Below are 19,962 nucleotides of genomic sequence, written 5' to 3' on the forward strand. Positions count from 1 at the left end.
AAGAGCCCCAGGAAGATGCTCCCATTATGCAGAGGAGCAAACTGAGGGTTGAGTCAGCCTGTGAAGATGAAGCCTTGTGGACACAAAGCTTCAGGTGCCCTACCCTTAGTTCTCTCTGTACACCTGAGGCCTGGAAACATTGCTTTGGAAGTCGGGACCCACTGGCTGGCATTTCACTCAAAGTTCTCATTCAATCTTCCAATGGGCCAGGGTTCATCCAGAGCAGATGATGCTTTTTGCATGCGGGGGTGAGGAGACAACTTGCGCATGCGTGCATTTTGAGGAATCAGTGTCTCACTCTAGTCCAGGCTAACCTGGAACTCAGGATCCTTCTGCTCTGGCCTTTAGAGTGTAGAGATCCCAGGCATTTGCCACCATGATCAGATGTATTTTAATTCTATGAGAAAGAAACATGGCAGGCTGGCAGAGACCCACTGGTCTTTGAGAAAAGGCTGAGAACTTCCCCTAGAAATCAGCTGACACATTCCGCCTCTACAGTGTACTAGCTGCGTGACCTCAGGCAGGTTGCACGCTGTCTCTGAGCCTCATAAAGCACCTTTTTAAAACAGAAATAATATGAGGTTGGAGAGATGGCTTAGCTGTTGAAAGCGCTGACTGCTCTTCCAGAGGGTCCAGTTTCAATTCCCAGCACCCACATGGCAGCTCACAACTGTCTGTAACTCCATGATCTGACACCCTCACACACAGACATGCATGCAGGCAAAACTCCAATCTACATAAAATAAAAAAAAATAAATGATAAAATGGAAATAATAGGAAGCTCTGCAAACTCACCTCCACCAGCTTGTCACCCACGATCTCCGAGGTCTGGTGAAAGTTGGGGAAGTCTGCCACCACCTTCCCGTTCTCCAGCTTCAGAGTAGCCTGGGAGAGAGACAGAGCACTGAACACAAAGACTCTCACCACAGCCTAACAAGTCTTTAGGCATCACTTAGGTTATTTTAAAAATAGCACGTGAGCCAGGTGGTGGTGACGCACGCCTTTAATCTCAGCACTAAGGCGGCAGAGGCAGTTGGGTCTATGTGAGTTCATGGCCAACCTGGTCTACAGTGTGAGTTCAAGAACAGCTAGGACTATTAACAGAGAAACACTGTCTTGAAAAATAAAAAATAGAAAATAAATAAATAATATATGTAGGACTGATTCGGTTGGCAGAGTGCTTACCTACCACACACAGGGGTCTCAAAAACAAAGGGGAGGGAGAAAGTAGCCGGGGAGATGACTCAGTGGGTAAAGGGGCTTTAGTGTGGATTCCCAGCACTCATACATGACAGCGTGTACCTACAGCAGCATCCCCATACCACACCACCCTCACTGGGGGACAGAGACAGGCAGATCCCAAGGACCTACTGGCCAGCCAGTCTAGCAGAATTGCACAGCGCTAGGCTTAGCAAGAGATCCGGCCTCGAAAAGTAAGGTGGAGAGTGTTAACGAGGATAGAACCCTGATATGAACCTCTGGTTTTCATGCACACATGCACAGCTGAGTATACATACGTATATATGTGCATAATAGATAGATGATAGATAGATAGATAGATAGATAGATAGATAGATAGATAGATAGATAGATAGATGATAGATAGATAGAAAGATAGATAGGTAGATAGATGATAGACAGATAGATGATAGATAGATAGATAGATAGATAGATAGATGATAGATAGATAATAGATAGATGAATGGATAGTTAGATAGATAGATAGATAGATAGATAGATAGATAGATAGATAGATAGATAGATAGATAATAGGTAGGTAGATAGATAATAAATAGATAGATGATAGGTAGGTAGGTAGGTAGATAGATAGATAGATAGATAGATAGATAGATAGATAGATAGATAGATGATAGGTAGGTAGGTAGTAGATAAATAGATAGATGATAGGTAGGTAGGTAGGTAGGTAGGTAGATAGATAGATAAATAGATGATAGATAGATAATAGATAGATAGATGATAGACAGATAGATAGAACAACTATTCAGTAAATATCTGAAGTGAATTATGTTAAATACTCAGCAAATATTAGGTTTCTTTCATTCTTTCTTTATTAGGAGGGGGCCAGGATTGAGACAGGGTTTCTCTGTTATAGCTCTGGCTGTCCTGGAACTCACTCTGTAGATCAGACTGGCCTCGAACTCACAGAGATCTGCTTGCCTCTGCCTCCCAAGTACTAGGATTAAAGGTGTGCACAACTACTCCCTGGTTAGCTTTTTCTTTTTGAGAAGAGGTCTCACTAGGCATAGGCAGCCATAGCTGGCTCAGAACTCACAGAGATAGCCTGCTTCTACCTCCTAAGTGCTGTAACTTGCAGCAGGCACCATGCTCAGAAAATAGACTATTTTCATTTGTTTGAGTTCTGAGGTTGTCTGTCTGAGACAGTATCTTTCTATGTATCCTTCGCTAATCTGGAACTCACAGAGAACCTCCTGTCTCTGCCATCTGAGTGCTGGGATTAATGACGTGTACCCCCAGCACATCAGCTATTTGTATCTCTGTGTTGGGTTCCTTGTTAATGACAGCCATTACTCAGCAGAAGCATTAAAAACACCAAGCAAGAAAGTTTTTCACACAGAAGGCTAAGCTATAGACAGAAGCCTCAGCCTGAGGAGCAGAGAGACCCTATCTGAAATGGAGAAACTGGTCTTTAGCCTGGGAAGACAGGAAAGGGCAGCCAGGGGCCTCTCACCTTGAACTTCTTGCCTCCCATGGTCTGAATTTCACTTTCTTTGCCAATGGTGAACTTGTTGGTCATGATGTTGGTCCCAGAGTAAGACTGGGACCAGGTGAAGTCCTGCCCATTCTGCTGGATCTCTGTGACGATCTTTAGGTTTCGTGCCTTTGTAGTCACGTCGTCTGAAATACCTGTGCCCCATCACAAGCAAAGAGTTCACATAGGATCTACTTAGCACCCTGATTTGGAGAGAGAGGTTTCCTCCCCAAAGGCAGGCAAGTCTGCAGGACCAACAGAGTGTCTGAGACATAGATAGCAGACGGTTCAAATCCCAACTCTGCCATGAGACCTGTGGCTTAAGCAGGTCACTGCCCTACTGTTTTCCATTACAAAATGGTGACAGTAAGGTCTGACCCTTAGAGCTGTAGTGAGAATTGAATCCAATGTGGTTGTGTCTCTTACAGCCCCTCACAACTACTTGGTGTTCTTCAATAACAGCAAATCTTGAGGAGATGGCTGAGAAGTTAAGAACACTTGTTCTTGCAGAGGACCTGGGTTCAGTTCTTAGCACCCACATGGCTGCTTACAACCATCTGTAACATGTGGTACATAGACATGTAGCAAAACACTCATATACAGCCGGGCGGTGGTGGCGCACGCCTTTAATCCCAGCACTTGGGAGGCAGAGGCAGGCGGATCTCTGTGAGTTCGAGACCAACCTGGTCTACAAGAGCTAGTTCCAGGACAGGCTCCAAAACCACAGAGAAACCCTGTCTCGAAAAAAAAAAAACAAAACAAAACAAAACACCACACTCATATACATAAAACAAACCTAAGTGTTTAAAAATAGTAATAATAGCAAATCTTCCAACAATAATATACCAATATAGCAGAGGCTTGCAAAGTCCAGAAAGTTCTGGAACAGAACTCACAGCAGACCATTGCTAAAGGGCAAGCAGATAAAAAGGGGGTATATATGAGGAAGGTAAAATAACTGGTCACGGGCTGGAGAGAGGGCTCAGCAGTTAAGAGCACTGCCGGCTATTCCAGAGCCCCTGAGTTCAATTCCCAGCAACCACATGGTGGCTCACAACCATCTGTAGTAAGATCTGGTGTCCTCTTCTGACCTGCAGAACACTATATACATAATGAATAAATAAATCTTTAAAAAAAAACCAAACAAACAACTAGTCACTCTACCCAAAATAGCACACTAAGGGAAGAAAGTTTGTTGACTGACTTTGAGGATTTTCTGGTCAAACCTGGTTTCTATATTACCTCCCTAGTCATCTCTCCCTGGCACTCAAGAGAGGGTCTTAGGTGTTAATGACCTCTGTCACTGACTTAGGTAGAACATGCCGAGGTGCCATATCAAGATTATTGGGACAACCTATGCGTGTAGCAGATGTTCAATAAGTTTGAGTAGGGCTAGGAATGTGTCTCAGTGGACACAATGATTGCCTCGCATGCACGAAGCCCCAGGTTTGATCCCCAGCACTCCATAAAACAAGCAAGCACATGCCTGTAATCCCGGCACTTAGAAAAGCAGAAGGTTCAGAATTTCAAAGTCGTCCTCAGTTAAAAAGTGATTTTAAGGCCAGCTTGGGCTACATGAGACCTTGTCTCTAGTAACAACAACAAACATTTGAATAACTAAAGAACAAATCTCTGCTTCTCCAACCACAACTATGTGACTTGGAACATTAATGGGACTTGGTTGAGCCTCAAGCTCAAAATAGAGACAAGAAGGTACTAGAAATATTAAGATTCTAAGCCTTTTAAAAAATCAAATAATGTCTTACAGCTTCAATATCCTTAGAGACAAGACATAATGCTTTGCAAAAGTGTGGGTGGACAGATGAACGGACGGACGGATGGACGGGTGGGTGAGTGGATGGATGGATAGATAAGTGGGTGGGTGGATGGGTGGATGGATGGATGGATGGATGGATGGATGGATGGATGGAGTTCTATCCCACTCTACCCCAAAGGTTTGGGTTCAAGCAGCCACCCCAGGGAAGGAACACAAAGAAACTCACCCAGGCACTTCATGAATTCGTCGTAGTTCTTCTCACTCTCAAACTCAAATTTGCCATTGAAAGCCATAACGCCGGGAGAGAGCTGGCAGCAGAGAGCAGCGAGCTGAGGAAGAAGGTTGGTACTGAGCAGTCTGGAGTCTCAGCTTATAAACGTTCCCAACTGCCAAGGCTCAGCCCCAAAGTCACCCCACTCCTCAGACCTGCCCCTAATTAGGAGGTGTTTGTTGTTTTATGATGTGGGCAGGACATGGAGGGGCAGAGCCCCAAGGTTATTCACCCAGGAAAAACCACCTGCAATCCCACTGCCTCTCAGTAAGATGAGGGTCAGGACTGCTGCAGAGCGTGGTCATTCACCTCTCTGCTCATCCCATCTTCCATTCATCCCTGCCCTGCCCTTTCCCCAAGTTTGCCTCATCCTTCTTTCACTTGTTCTTTCATTCACCAAGCACTGCATTGCACTGTATGTAGTGACCCAGAGGAATGAGGTATGCATCTTTCCCAGGGAGCCAACCCAGACCCAAAGCATTTATGGCCTGTGTGTAAGCTTGATGTGATCTGTGCCACTTCACACATGGAGGTCCCAGTCTTTGGGGTGACAGCTGCCTGCTTTGCTTGTTGGGCCATACAGAGATAGCAATACAAAGTAGCTACAAAGGCCCTCACCAGCATCTTCATCATCAGCACTTTCATCATTTCTACTGTTGAATACAAAGTTTCGGCCGGGCATTGTGACTTCTATCTAGAGCCCTAGTACTTGAGAGGCCGAGGCAGGAGGATTACCGTAAGATCAAGGACAGCATGGACTGCAGAACAAGGTCCTGTTTCAGAAACAAACCCAAAGCAAACAAATAAAAACTCTCCTTTTCTGGGGTCTCCTCTCTATGAGCCCCCATCATTTCGGTTCAAAGCAGAATTAGCCATAATTGCTGACTCCCAAACTTGAGACTGATTTCTCTTTCTTTTGTCTTTCTCTCTTTCTTCTCACCCACACCACCCCTCTTTTTCACACCACCACACACCCCCTCCTTTTTTTTTTTTGTTTGTTTGTTTGCTTTTGGAGACAGGGTTTCTCAGTGCAGCCTTGGCTGTCCTGGAACTTGCTCTGTAGACCAGGTTGGTCTCAAACTCACAGATCTCTCTTTCTTTTGAGTGTGTTTGTGCTCCTATATGCCGTGTGGTGTGTGTGTGTGTGTGTGTGTGTGTGTGTGTGTGTGTAGGTCAAAAGGTAATTTTCAGAAATGGGTTCTCTGTCTTCATTATGTGGGGCACAGAGATTGAGTTCAGGTGAAGCCTGGCAGCAAGTGCCTTTCTCTGATGAGCCATCTTACGGACCTCAGTACTTTCTAAACCGATAAAAGTCAGATCTGCCACACACTTCACCGTTCCTCAGTCTCCGGTCCTAGAAACTGGATTGGATAATCAGTTTTTCCTCTCTCTCTCTCTCTCTCTCCTCTCTTCTCTCTTTCTCCCTTTTTGAAACAGAGTCTCAAGTAGCACAGATAGGCCTCAAACTCCCTATGTAGTCTAGGATGACCTTAAACTCCTGATCCTCCTGCCTTGCCCTCCCAAAAGGTGGACCTTCAGGCAAACACCAATACATTTGATGTTTATATCATCTTAAATTGCTCAGTGGTAAAGAGCTTGCCTAGCATGGGCATGGTCTTGGGGTCCATCCATAGCATCACAATCAGTGGTCAATCACATTCTAGTCTATGTTAATTTACTTTCTCCCTGCATCTTTGGGTTATTTCCAGTCCTTTTCTATTATAATTAAGAAATTATTACTCATATCTCTCTGGGTATGTATATCTCAGATAATGAGCTAAGACTAACTGCTAAGGATGGATTCCTAAGCAAGAAAGAGGCCCTGTGACTGGGGAAAGCAACATAGAAGGGAGAAATACTGGAATTAAAGGGTACAGTAGGGAAGAAGGAAAAAGGGATGAGGAGAGAGCTGGGGAGAAGGTAGGAAGAACCAATCAAACTGAGATACATATGAACACTCCATATGCTGTACAGGGCCATATTGTTTTTGTACAACAAATTAAAAAATAAATAAAGGGATAGATTACTAAACATAATATTCCCAGAAGAAACAAGTTCGAGACAAGGCGTCACTATGTAGACTAGGCTGGTCTTGAACTCAGAGATTTGCCTACCTCTGACTCCCAGGTCTGGGTTTAGAGGTATATGCCACCACACCACACAAAAAAGATCTTATATTTAAAATATATCTCGAAGGGCATTGTGGTGCATGCTTGTAATCTCAGTACTTGGGACTAAGATCTGAGACTGAGGCAGGAGGTTTATCCAGAATTCCAGGACAGCTGGTGCTACAGAGTAAGACACTGCCTTAGAAAATAATAATAATTTATTAATTTAAGAAATAATAAAATAGGGCCACCAAGACTGATGGCCTGAGTTCAATCCCCAGGACCCACCTGATAGGAAGAGAGAACTAACTCCAGCAAAGTTGCCTTTTGGCCCACATGTGCTGTGGCATGGGCACACACACATACACAATAAGTAAGTACAAGGTAATGATTTTTTTAAGGAATAATAAAGCCTTTATAGTTATCACTGCCATTCAGATAGGCTAAAATGGTTTACATTCTCTCCCACAGCCATGTGAGAATTTCTCCTCCAGAGTAATAATAATGAAGAAATAACAATGACAGTAATAGCTAATAGGTATTGGGCCTTTCTGGTTGATTTCATTCATTGATTCTTCCCAAACAAGTGTGTGAAGTTGCAAACCGAAATTCAGAGCAGCGGTGCCGAAAGACATGGGTGAGAAGCTAGCAAGACAGACCTATGGCCTCTTTAGCACCCACTTAGCTCCCAACCCACCAACTTCTCCCAAATGAGGAACATTGACTTCTCCCAAACTGCTGCTCAGCCGCCAAGGACAGGATGGGAGTGGTGAGGGGTGGAAAGGACCGAGTTGGCACCCGGGTGCCTGACTCAGCTCTACCCTCTTCCCATGGTGCATCTGACCCGCCCCTTCCATCCACCCACACCCGTATCTTTTCTCTTATTGTGGGGTTCATCCGCTTGAACATTCAGCCTCCCAGGAAGGGTAAATGAACTCCAACCGCAGGTTTTATGGGGCCATTGAACCAGTGGTGCAAATATACCCCCGTGGAGATAAGAATGAGTTGAAGACTACTCCTTTTGGGCACCCCAACTTCCCACCTGAACTCTGGCTGTGTCTCAAACCGCCACCGTATCCTGAGAATATGCAGAGTAAGGAGTGGGGACCTGGGTCCTTGGGTCCCTGATCGAAGAGGAGCCCTGGGTTTCCTTCTGCGCCCCTTATCCACATCCTCACATGGATGTAAACTATTTACCAATAAAGTCACTCAGTTTCCTGAGCCCTGGGTTCTGTTTGAGGGAATAGTGAAACAGAGACAGGGTCTAGCAGTTTATCCCTCTTCCCCACCCCCACCCCCTTTAGCCCTAACCTTTAACTTACTTCCCTGTCAGGCCCTTGAACAAACCATTTTCCTTTTCAAGATTTCTCCTTTTTCTCTTTTGGGAAGGGGGATTGTGGGGAAGAGATCTCAAGAAGTCTAGCTAGCCTCAGTCTCCTAGGTGAAGATGACCTTGAACTTCCTCTGTCTCCACCTCCCCAGCGCTGGGGTTACAAGCAGGAGCCATAACACTCAGACTGGTGCTGGGATTGAACTCATGGCTTCATGCACCCTAGGCAACACGCACTCTACCAGTTGAGCTACTTCCCCAGCTCAAGAAGCTCAGGAGGGCTCTGCATAGCTCAGCTGTCATTCCTTTTAGCAGAGCTGACCCTGCTCTCCTTGCTCATAACAACTGATGTGGAGCAAACCTCCTCTTCCTAGTGACCTTCCAACTACATTCCCCCAGCTGGGGCCACCCTGATCAACTATGGAGAGACTTAGACTGAGCCCAGGATGGCCTGGAGCTGACTACGTAGCCCAGTAGTATGGTTTCAGTCTAGAATGTCCCCAACACACTCCCTTTTTATAATGATTTTATTTATTCTTTAAGAATTTCATACAATATATTTTAATTGTATTTCTTCCCTCTCCCAAATACTCCCAGGTTCCCCCTTACTTCCCTGCTCACCCAAACTCATGTCCTTTCTTTCTCTTAAAACAAAACAAATGCACACCAAAAACAACAAAATCATGAAGTCCAGTTTGTGTTACTAACTGTTCCTGGGTACAGGGACTGCCCTGGGGTGAAGTTGATACCTCAGTTTTACTCCACCGAGAACAGATTTTCTCTCTCCCAGAAGCTACCAATTAGAAACAGCTTCTTGGTTAAGGGCCCCACTTCCTGACCTCTGTGCTTAAATTTTGTATGGGTTTTTTTTGTTGTTGTTGTTGTTGTTTTGTTTTGTTTTGGTTTGGTTTTTGGTTTTTTGAGACAGGGTTTCCCTGTGTAACAGTCCTAGCTGTCCTGGAACTAGCTCTTGTAGACCAGGCTGGCCTTGAACTCACCTGCCTAGGATTAAAGGCATGCGCCACCACCACCCGCATGTGGCTTGATCTTACACAGGGCTTGGGCATGCTGTCACAGTCTCTGTGAGCTCATATGTGCACCAGCATGTTGTGCCTGGCAAATATAGTTCTACCACCTCTGGCTCTCCCGCATGGATCCCACACAGGCTCGCATTTGAAATACCCGGACCCCAGCTTGTAGGCTTTGGAATCTTAAGTGCGTGGAATCAGGATGGAAAAAGAAGGCTGCTGAGGAGAGGCCTTTGAAGGTTCTGTTCACTACTGCTTTTGGCCGGCTTTCTCTATGTGCTGGTTTGCTCCCTGTGAGCAGCTGTGGTCACAAACTCCTGTCACAGCAGAATAAACCACTCCCGTCTTCATGTTCTTTCTCCTAGGATGGACTGAGGCCTCTGAAACCATGCGACAGAATAACTGTATTCTAAGTTATTGATTTCTCTCATGTACTTTGTGACACTGATCAGAAAAATAACTAATATACCGAGGCTGGATTCAAACTCACGATCCTCCTGCCTCATTCTTCCCCGTGCTGGGATTACAGGCATGTGCCACCATGCCTGGTATTTGCTGTTATTGTGTTTTATTTTGAGATAGGATCTCACTATTTAGTCCAGGCTGGCTTTGAACTCAAAACCCTCTTGGTGCCTCAGCATCCTGGGTACTGAGATTACAAGAGTGCACCACTCACTAAGACAGTGGGGTTTTTTTGTTGTTGTTGTTGTTTGTTTGTTTGTTTGTTGGGCTTTTAGTTTTTTGAGACAGGGTGTCTCTCTGTAGTCCTGGAACTCAATGTGTAGACCAGCCTGCCCTCAAACTCAGAGATCCACCAGCCTCAGCCTCCCTAGCAACTGGGATTAAGGGTGCATGCCACCACTGCCTGGCCAAGACACTGTTTTCAATAGCCACATTGCCATTCGCTGTGAAGACACATTATTGCGCCTTAATCTATTACTATTTCAGCCAGCAATCTCAACTCCAAAGTTATTTTTACTGACTGAGGCTGCAGCCTGGCGAAATCTGTTCCCATAGGCACTGGCCCCGTCGCTGCCACGAAGGTAGCTTTAGCTGAATCTCCATTGCTCTATTTATAAATAAGACTTGAAATTCAAAGGCTAGGGTGAAAACCTGCAAGCTCAGGCAGAGTAGCAGCTAGCTAACCCTCTGTCATTACTGGCGTCTCCCCAAGAGAGCAGCCCTGAGCTCTGCCACAGCATAAAACACTAGGCCACTCCAGATCCGTCCCAGCCTCTTCCTGGGTGTCTAACTCCTGGATGCGAGATTACTTTCTGTCAACTAGTGCTCACTCAGCCTCCTGACCCAAGGTTAACTTTATTTAATTAACAAAAACGCAAAGTCGGGGTTCACTGTATGATTTGATGTTCCCCAACAATACATTACAATTTATTCAACCAGAGTCTTTTTTTTGGGGGGGGGGGTTTCGAGACAGGGTTTCTCTGTGGTTTTGGAGCCTGTCCTGGAACTAGCTCTTGTAGACCAGGCTGGTCTCGAACTCACAGAGATCCGCCTGCCTCTGCCTCCCGAGTGCTGGGATTAAAGGCGTGCGCCACCACCGCCCGGCTCAACCAGAGTCTTAGTGCTGGACAATTGGGTTAAGAAAAGTGCATGCATGGTAAGAACAATATAAGCGGTACTGAGGACCAGGCACCGGCACGGGTAGTATTATTTGAGGTATTGGGTGTGTGTGGCTGAACTTCTACTGGATGTTCAGGTCATTAGCTAATGGAGGTCACTAAGACCCGAAAAAGGTCAAACTTCAAAGCATGAGGCTAGATGTGCATCATACAGGGGAAGAGTCTAGGGATGTTTGGCATGGCTGCAGCTGTGTCTGAATTCCTAGCACTGTACCCCAAAAAGGCATGGTGTCTACTAAACTCACATCACATCTGCACCAAAGTCAAAAGTTGTAAATTAAGCTGTCGTAATCCGGTGACGGCCTAACTTAATGAATCTTACTAACTAATAAGAAAATATGGGCTGAGAGTGGTGGCACACGCCTGTAATCCCAGCACTCAAGAGGCAGAGGCAGGCAGATCTGAGAAATCAAGCTCAACCTGGTGTACCGTATTGAGTTACAGGACCACCAGGGCTACATAGTAAGAGCCTGCCTTAAAAAATTAAAAGAAGAAGAAAGGAGATGTGAGAGAGGGTTTGGGGAGGCAGCTCAGTGGGCAGACTACTTGCCTGGCATGCACAGAGTCTTGGATTTAACCCCTAGCACCACGTTAACTAGATGTGATAACATCAGCTATAGTCCCAGCAGTCTGGAGGTAGAGGCAAGAAGATCGCAAGCTCAAGTTCATCTTTGACTACATAACAAACTAGAGGTCAATCTAGGCTACCTTGAAAAAAAAAAAAAAAACAAGAGAGAAAGTACTATTGACCTAGTGAGAGTGAGAGACATGTGGGTTGGGGTTGGGGAGAGCCTTGATGGATAGTTCCATAGAGATTCACAGGCTGCAGGAGCTTCAAAGGCCAGCTCTTTGAGGAACATGGTAGGATTATGTGGAAGAGAACAGGTTGATACTGTGCAGGTCAGATTAGTAAGACTTCCCAGCTCATCAGTGTTGTGGACTCCCCACCAGAAAAGACTGCTTGGACACAGGTCAGGTTGAAACCAATAGAAACTCAATATTAGCTGGAGGGCCACTACACTGGATAACCAAAATTCCAGTGTAACCTTGAATGTTTCTCTGGGTGAGCTTTTAAGAACAACAACAACAAAAATCCCACATCTTGGGTTGACATACTTCGGTTAACAAGAACAGTTAGCCAGAAGCTGAACTACAGAAGTCAAAAGGCAAGGTTAGTACATTTAGAGAATTTCTCAGATGTTGATAGGTTAGGTCTTTGTTTTTATTTTGGCAGGTGGTACTCTCTACCTCCTGGGTTTTATGGCCTGCATGGTACTTCCATCTTGGAGTCAATTGTGGTTGGCCTGTTACAATCAGGATTGAAAGAGAAGGTGGCCTAACTCCATGTCTGCAGATCCCACTCCAAGTGTGGCTACATTCAGGAGGGAGGAGGAGGAAGAGTGAAGGAGGTCTAAGGACATCCAAGTAACCTCACCTCCAAATTCACACCGAAAACAATCCAGAACTCTCACAAAAAAAAACTGCTTGGGGCCAAAGTCAGATGCCAGAAGATCTTCCCACCCTGCCTGCAATTATCCATCACCCACTTTCCTGCTGCTGGCTAACCGTGATTAATTCCTGTGGCAGCCACAGGAATCATACCTAATGAATTTCTAATGAACTCATTTGGTGTTAATGCGGTGTGTAATTCTGCAGGACACTCATTACGACTTAGCCTTATTAAGCCTCTAGTTATTGGGAACTACTATGGCTCCAAGCTCAGAAGCAAAGACAAGTAATTATGTAATGCAGGCAGCAAAATTATGGAAAGGATCGAACATCTGGAGAATGCCAAGAAGAGGTTTGACCATTCCTATTTTTCCTCTTTCTTTGGAGTACCTGAAGGTCAAAATGTTTGAGGGACATTCAAAGGACCGTGTCTCCTGAAACACCATACACACACCCCCGACCCTGTCTTCTGCTTAGTCCTGAATCTCTAACGTAAGGAAGGATGCTTTTGCATTTGAAGTGCTATTCCAAGGCTGATACCAGAGTCCACAGGGCAGTCAGAGATAGTATATCTCATCTGATCATCAGAGTGTACCATTTGCCGTCATTAAACCTTTTTGATAGATAAGAAGGTTGAGGTTCACAGAGGTGAGGTGACTGAGTTCCAGAACTCATACCCACTGGTGGCCACATCGATTCTCTTTCCTGTTCGCCTCTCATTTCTTGCTAACTATGATTTTCATGTATACAGACTCATCATTCTACCTAGAGCTAACGTTAAAGGTTGGAGCCCTTTCTGATAGTTTATCCATGTGTTTTTCTTACATTGAACATTATTCTACTTTTCTTTTGCTGTAATGAAATAACAGAGGCTGGGTAACCTAAAAAGAGGGGAAGACTACTTTGCTCATAATTTTGGATGATCGAAGCTTAAATGGCAAATGAAGTCTTACGAGGGCTTCCTGACTGTATCACGTTATGGAGTAACTTCTGTAAGAGAAAGCTCACATGGTATGAGGTTAATCTAGATGTAGGCACAGTGATACATGTCTGTAATCCAGCACTTGGAAGGCTAAGACAGGAGAATTGCCAATAGTTTCAGGCCACTCTGAACTACATAACAATATCTATCTCAAAAATATAAACAGACACCTTTAGTCCCAGCACTTGGGACTCGTGTGACTCGCTTGGGCTTCCTTCCAACGTGGCAGCCTCGAAATGGCTGGACTCATTCATAGATGGCTCCTTCCTAGGCTTCTTCAAGCATGGGCTCAGAAATGTCAGAGCATTGCTTCCACCACAAACGTACAAGAGGAGGATAGAAGATTTTCTTCTTGACAGATGGTGGGAGAGATACAAGACTCGCTGGCAGCCACCTTTGGAAACTACCACTGTGAGAATTTGTACTGGACATCGGGGTAGCTGTCTGAGCGCACTGTGTGTCTGAAAGCATGCATCGAATGGGAGCATGTATACGTGCATATTTGCATGTGTGTATGCACCTGTTGGCCTAACAGGCAGGCCTGTGTGTGCATGAGTGAAGACTGTGTCGGCCTAGACACATAAGGAGAGATGGGCACGCACAGGTCTCTCTCTTGTCCTGAGCTAGGGGCTGTATCGTGAGGAGAAAGGAAATGTGTGCAAGCTTAGTAGGGGAAGTTCACAGGGTTGACCCTCATTAGTAGCACTTCTTGGCTGGGATCCCTGAGAGCTAATTGTAGATAATGAAACAAACTAATCAGCAAACTAATCATTACTGGATCTTGTCCTTCCCTAGGAGGCCTTGGGTCCCCAGCCAAGTGGAAGACCCTGCCCTTGTCACCACCCATCAAAACCACCACACCAGCAGTAAAAACGGAGATGTCCACATCTCTTTCATTCCCAGAGAAACTTCCAGGCCGAACAGCCAGTGGAAAAGCTTTGCCACTGTGACCCCCTTCCTGCCCCACCCATGGTGCTAGTCTTCTGGAAGAGCAGGAAGCCAGAGCTCAAGGCTGCTTGCAGGGTGAGGCCTCCTGCCTGGGGAAGGCTTCTTCATTCACCACTTGTGTTTTGGGAATAAGGAAATACAAGGGTGCTGGGTGTGGTCCTGCAGGCCTGCAATCCAAGTACTCAGGATCATAGGTTTGATCCCGTAGACAAGCCAGCTTGGTCTACAGAATGAGACCCTGGCTAAATTTGGGAAGGAGAGGCAAAAAGACAATGCTTCAGCAGATAAAAGCACTCACCACCAACCCTGGTGACCTGAGTTCAATCCTCAGGCCCCACATGGAAGGAGAGAACAGATGGCACACATCGATTCTTTTTATTAAAAAAAAAAAAAATAGGAGGAAGAAGAGTTCAGCATTGAAGAGCACTTGTTCTTTCTGAGGTCTCAGGTTTGATTCCCAGAACCCACATGGTGGTTCCCAACCAATCTATAACTCCAGTAATTACAGCACTTGAGAGGCTACGGCAGGAGGATCACCCTAAGTTCAAGGCCATCCTGGGCTACATAATGGGTCCTTGTATTTAAAAAAAAAAAAAAAAACTAGATAAAAAGAGGAAAGGAGAGATACAATGGCAATTGGGAGCAGCGAAGTAGAGACTTGATCCTTGTGGGAAAGAGGGGGGATTTATTTTCATTTCTGAGACATGATCTCATGTAGCCCAGGCTGGCCTCAAATTTCCTATGTAGCTGAGGCTGGCCTTGTCCCTTCTTCTTAGTACTAGAATTATAGGTGTGCACCACCATGTCTCACTTTGCCTATTCTGTAACAGCAAGAAACATGGTAGCTGGGAACACCATGCATCATTTTACTTCCATCTGTGAGTCTGTCTGTAGGGTCAACCAGGCAAGTGGCACAGCTAGGTCAAAGATGGCTGGCAGAGCTTCCTCTGTGAGGGTTCCGTTAGTCCTCTCGCCCTCCCCTGACCTCTTCCTCCTTTCCACCTGAACTGGGTTTGAGGGCCTCTCAGGTATGGCCTGGTCAGAATGAAGGCTAGCCCCCTCCCCAGAGGAATCCATGGGACAAAAAGATACAATGTGCCTGAGGACAGGCATTCCTGTGCTTTGGCTAGTACCAAGATATCTCCCCAAAAGAAGAGCCCAGAGGGGGCATTCTGTTTCCTGTGGCCTCCACCCACAAGGAAGACATTCAGCCAAAGAGTTCAAAGATGGGGATCCATCGCAGGTCTGACACCTCAGCTGGGCAGGTGGCCTTGGCCTAGAGACTAACTCCAAGCTCAGCTCTAAGCATTCACACATGTCCCTCACAGCCCTAACACACTGAGCCCAGAGGTTAAGCAACCTGCCCAAGCTTATTAAACAGTAGAATGAGGATTTGAACCTGTTTTACACTGTATTTCACTTTGGGCTGGAGCCTCAGTTTATCCCTCAATGAGGCAAATCTGTCCCCATTTTTTCTCGGGGGTGGCCACTCAGTGGAATGTAGAGCCCCTGGGTAAGAAGAGCAGTTCTACCTTCGCTTCCTCCTAGGCAGGCTTCCCAGGAAGCATCATGGCTTTCTGGCTTGGGGAGATTCAGATTAAACTGTGAACTCCCTGGTGAGCAGAGAGGTCCCACTGTGGTGTATCTCTGTCCCAGCTATGTTTGACCCTAGGGCTAATCACAGGGTAGGGCCAACCTATCTGGGCAACAGAGATTGAGGAGAAGGGCTGGGAGTCAAGTAGAAGAGGAAAACCCTGGAGAGAGCAGAGAGAAAGACTGGAGATAGCAAGGAAGAAAGAGGAGAGAGGAAGGAAAGGCCTCAGAAGCAAAACTAGCAAACTTCCCAGGCAGCTGACGGCCCTGCAGACAGATGCTGTGAGTTGGATCCCCCTCTAGTGGTCACCTTTGTACAGCCTGGCTGGGGAAGGTGCAAGCCTGGTGGACAGGGACCTACCTGCTAAGGGTAAGAGGATCATACACTACCCCAGGGAAGCCAGCTGGTAATAGCAATAACCAAATCCCCACAAATGAGCCACATAGACAGCCGGCAGGAGGAAGGTGCTCTTCTCAGTGTCACCCGGAAAGGTGTAAAGAGTCCCCAAGCTTCCTTGACCTGGGACGTCTTCTCATTTACTTGGAATGACTTCTCCCCTCCTTCACACCCATATCACTGTGTTACTCCGCAAAGCAAGATGTGACAATATGTACCCTATGTCAGTGGCATACAGAGCCAAAACACCAAAGATCTCTGGAGACCATCAAGGTGCTTGTTCGTTTGTCTACTCAATAAATACACGCTGAATGTCCACTGTGTGTGTCAAACTGCAGGCCCTGAGGGCACAGCGAAGACAGGCAAGAGCTAGGTTGTGAAGGCAGGGTGGGGCCAGCCTAGGCTATGCAGCGACTCCCTGTGAGACCCTGTCCAAAACAAAAAGAGGGGTAGTGGGGAACCAGATGTGTTGGTACAGGTCAGTAATCCCAGAACTCAGGAGTGGGAGCGGGAGGATCAGTAGTTCAAGGTCAGACTTGGCAAAACAAGACTTTGTTTCAAAAGAGTAGTGGTGATGTATACCTGTACCCCAGCATTTATGAAGTAGAAGCAGGAAGACTAATTAAATCATTCAAGGCTAAATTGGGCCATATAGCAAGAGCCTGATCATGAAATAAAAAGACTAGGGGTCAACTTCCTGTTGCCTCTGAGTCAAGATGTAGCACCACTGTCTGTCTGCATGCTGCCATGCTCCCCTTTACGATAATGGACTGGACATCTGAAACTACCACTGGGGATGCCTGAGAAGCCTGAACCAGGATAAAAGTCAGAGCTCCGGAACTGGGGAGGGTGCTTCAGGTTTCCATGACAAATGCCGAGCAACAAAGGTCACACATGTACCACGTATTCACTTGGGCTGGCAAGATGACTATGGGATAAGGACAGAAGTCACCAAGCTTGACAACCTGAGTTTGACCCTCATGATCCACATGGGACAAAGAGAACTGACCCCTGAAATTTGTCCTCTGACCTCCACATGGAGCAGAGGGACACATGCAACATACCCCATAAAAACTAATAAATAAAATATAATGGAATTTAAAAGGAAGGAAGGAAGGAAGGAAGGAAGGAAGGAAGAAAGAAAGAAAGAAAGAAAGAAAGAAAGAAAGAAAGAAAGAAAGAAAGAAAGAAAGAAAGAGACTAGGGATGGCTCTCAATGGTAGATTATTTGCCCAGTGCTCAGGGCCTAGCCTGGGTTCCCAGTAAGCAGGAGTACAATGGTTGGTGCACAAATACTTGAAAAGGTCATTTTTGGATTGGGAGGGAGGGGAAGGACGTGGTCTAACAAGGAAAGTTTGTATGGACACCATGTGGGGAGGATGCAGAAAGGGGACAAGTAGGGGGGTTCAGGCAAAGGCTCAACTTGTACAGAAGCTGGGGCAGTGGGAGCGTAGCATGGTGAGTGCATGGATGGAAGGACAGTGTGGTTGGAGCTTGATAGCAAAAGAAAACTGAGATCAGCTACAGGGAGGACTATGGACTGTGCACAGCAGGGCTCTGGATTTGCTGCTGAGGACCAAGTCAGCCATCCTACAGCTTTGGGGGTAGATATGTCCTGTGCAGATTTACTGTCTGATTAGTTGACCGATTCCTGAATAGGTGTGGTCAGCCTGGAATTCAAGTTGACCTTGAACTTTGGGGCCTTCCTGCCTCTGCTTCCCAAGGGTCAAGTTTTGTGCATACTTGTTTGTTTCGTTTCTTTTTAGAGAAACTCTTCTATAGCTCAAGCTGGGCGTGTTCGATGTAGCCAAGGATGACCTTGAATTCGTAATTCTCTTGCAACTACCTTGCAAGTGCTTTATGATGGTTTTCGCCCCTAAAGTCTGATCATTTACTTATTACATTTAAAGATTTGTTATTTATTTTTGGCTGGACTCAAACTTAGAAGTAGAAGAATTTGCTCAGTGAGGACATACTACATAAATCTCTTGGCAATCTGTTCCTGGAGGTTTTCTTTGGCTTCCTTCATTCTCTTGGCCGAAAGTTTAGCATATTCTGCAGCCTCCTGCTTATTTTTCTTGGTGCATTGATTCTTCAGAGCAATAGGCCAGTGTCTGTGTTGCAGGACACATGGAGTAACAAGACACTGAGTCTTGGGTGGTTTGGGCCTGCGCTTCTTCCCTTCTTGGTATAAGGGCTTTCTGACTATCATTTTGATGGGTTTCACCTTCTTTTTTTTTTTGGATTTTTCGAGACAGGGTTTCTCCGTAGCTCTTTTGGTTCCTGTCCTGGAACTAGCTCTTGGAGACCAGGCTGGCCTCGGACTCACAGAGATCCACCTGCCTCTGCCTCCCGCATGCTGGGATTAAAGGCGTGCGCCACCACCGCCCGGTGGGTTTCACCTTCTTTAGAGAGGTTGAAAAGCTTTTGGATTTTGCTAGCTCTTTTGGTCCCCAACCTCTGAGGCATAGTAGCATATGTCAGTTAAGGAAAAATCCTTCTCTCCCTGTAATGGCAAATTGGTGCAGTTTCCCCAAGGGGCAGTAGCAGGCCACTGCAGGTAGGAGACCACAGCGGACCAGAGGGGCAGCCAGTCCCACCACCTGAGGCCTCTGTAGGTGCCAGGCAGGTGGGAGGTGGCAGGTGGCTCCCACAAGGAGCTACGGTGGGTGAGAGACAGAGATGGATAGGCACACAGTGCAGAGTGAGTGGGAATTTATTTATTTAGTGGGTTATGGAGGGGAAAGAGGTAAAGGGAAGAAGGGGGAAGAGCAGAGAGAGGCAGAGAGAGAGAAAGAGAGAGAGAAACAGGGAGAAAGGGGAAGGGGGTGAGAGGAGAGGAGAAACTACCTCTTCGACTTGGAAAAGAGAGAACTCAGGCTCAAAACAGAAGGAAGATACGACCCTTTTGAGGGGAGGGAGTGGGCAGAGCTTGTCTCTCTTTCTCTCTCTCTCTCTTTTTTTTTTTTTTTTGGAGACAGGGTTTCTACGTAGCTTTTGGTTCCTGTCCTGGAACTAGCTCTTCTAGACCAGGCTGGCGTTAAACTCACAGAAATCTGCCTGCATCTGCCTCCCGAGTGCTGGGATTAAAGGCGTGCACCACCACCGCCCGGCCAGAGCTTGTCTCTTAAAGGGACAGAACAGACCATTACACTCCCCCCCCCTTTTTTTTTTTTACAATAATCAAGTTGAGAACACTCAGATTGGCATTTATAGTATTACAGACTTACACTTCCTCTCTCCAATTCTCTCCGTCTATAACAAAGATGCACCTGACTCAACAGCAGGCACACTCTATGTGGGTCAAGACACCTTAGTTCATGAGGAAACCTTATGTGTTGTTCCCACCGCCCATGCGGACCACGTGACCCTTCCACTCTTCACCCAGAGCATCAGCAGCTACTTCTGTAGCCATGTGTTTAGTACAGAGCTTACAGTCATCATCCACTTCAATGAGTTCCTGGCAGCTGGCAGCTGGAAAGGAGATGCACAGCTGCATCTTAACGGGGCTCATCACCTAGGAGGTGCCATGAAAAGAGCTGATTCCCATTTTTACCAGGTTCTTCCATCTGCTTTGTGAAGAATAAAGGCTATAACAAGTGATGGGGAGAACAGGAAAACCAATGAGGCTCTGTGATCAGGAGTCAAATCTTAAAGATTTTTTTTGTTTTGTTTTTAAAGGAAAGAGTTACTTTGGCTCCCTGTTGG

At 46.1% G+C, this 19,962-nt stretch overlaps 1 protein-coding gene and 1 pseudogene across 1 annotated transcript in view; both read right to left on the reverse strand.

Moving 5' to 3' along the window:
- Positions 1 to 19,962, reverse strand: part of Fabp6 (fatty acid binding protein 6) — a 70,329-nt gene that overhangs the window by 370 nt on the left and 49,997 nt on the right. Inside the window, exons 2-4 of the mRNA XM_057775808.1 lie at positions 4,735 to 4,837; positions 2,711 to 2,886; positions 796 to 885 (exon numbers count right to left, since the gene is read on the reverse strand). Of these exons, the coding sequence (XP_057631791.1) occupies positions 796 to 885; positions 2,711 to 2,886; positions 4,735 to 4,801 (333 nt within the window). The 5' untranslated portion in view covers positions 4,802 to 4,837. The remainder of the gene's footprint in view (positions 1 to 795; positions 886 to 2,710; positions 2,887 to 4,734; positions 4,838 to 19,962) is intronic.
- Positions 18,174 to 19,753, reverse strand: LOC130878048 (40S ribosomal protein S6-like; annotated as a pseudogene).

Source organism: Chionomys nivalis, chromosome 7 (assembly GCF_950005125.1).
Source record: "Chionomys nivalis chromosome 7, mChiNiv1.1, whole genome shotgun sequence".
NCBI classification, from domain to species: domain Eukaryota; kingdom Metazoa; phylum Chordata; class Mammalia; order Rodentia; family Cricetidae; genus Chionomys; species Chionomys nivalis.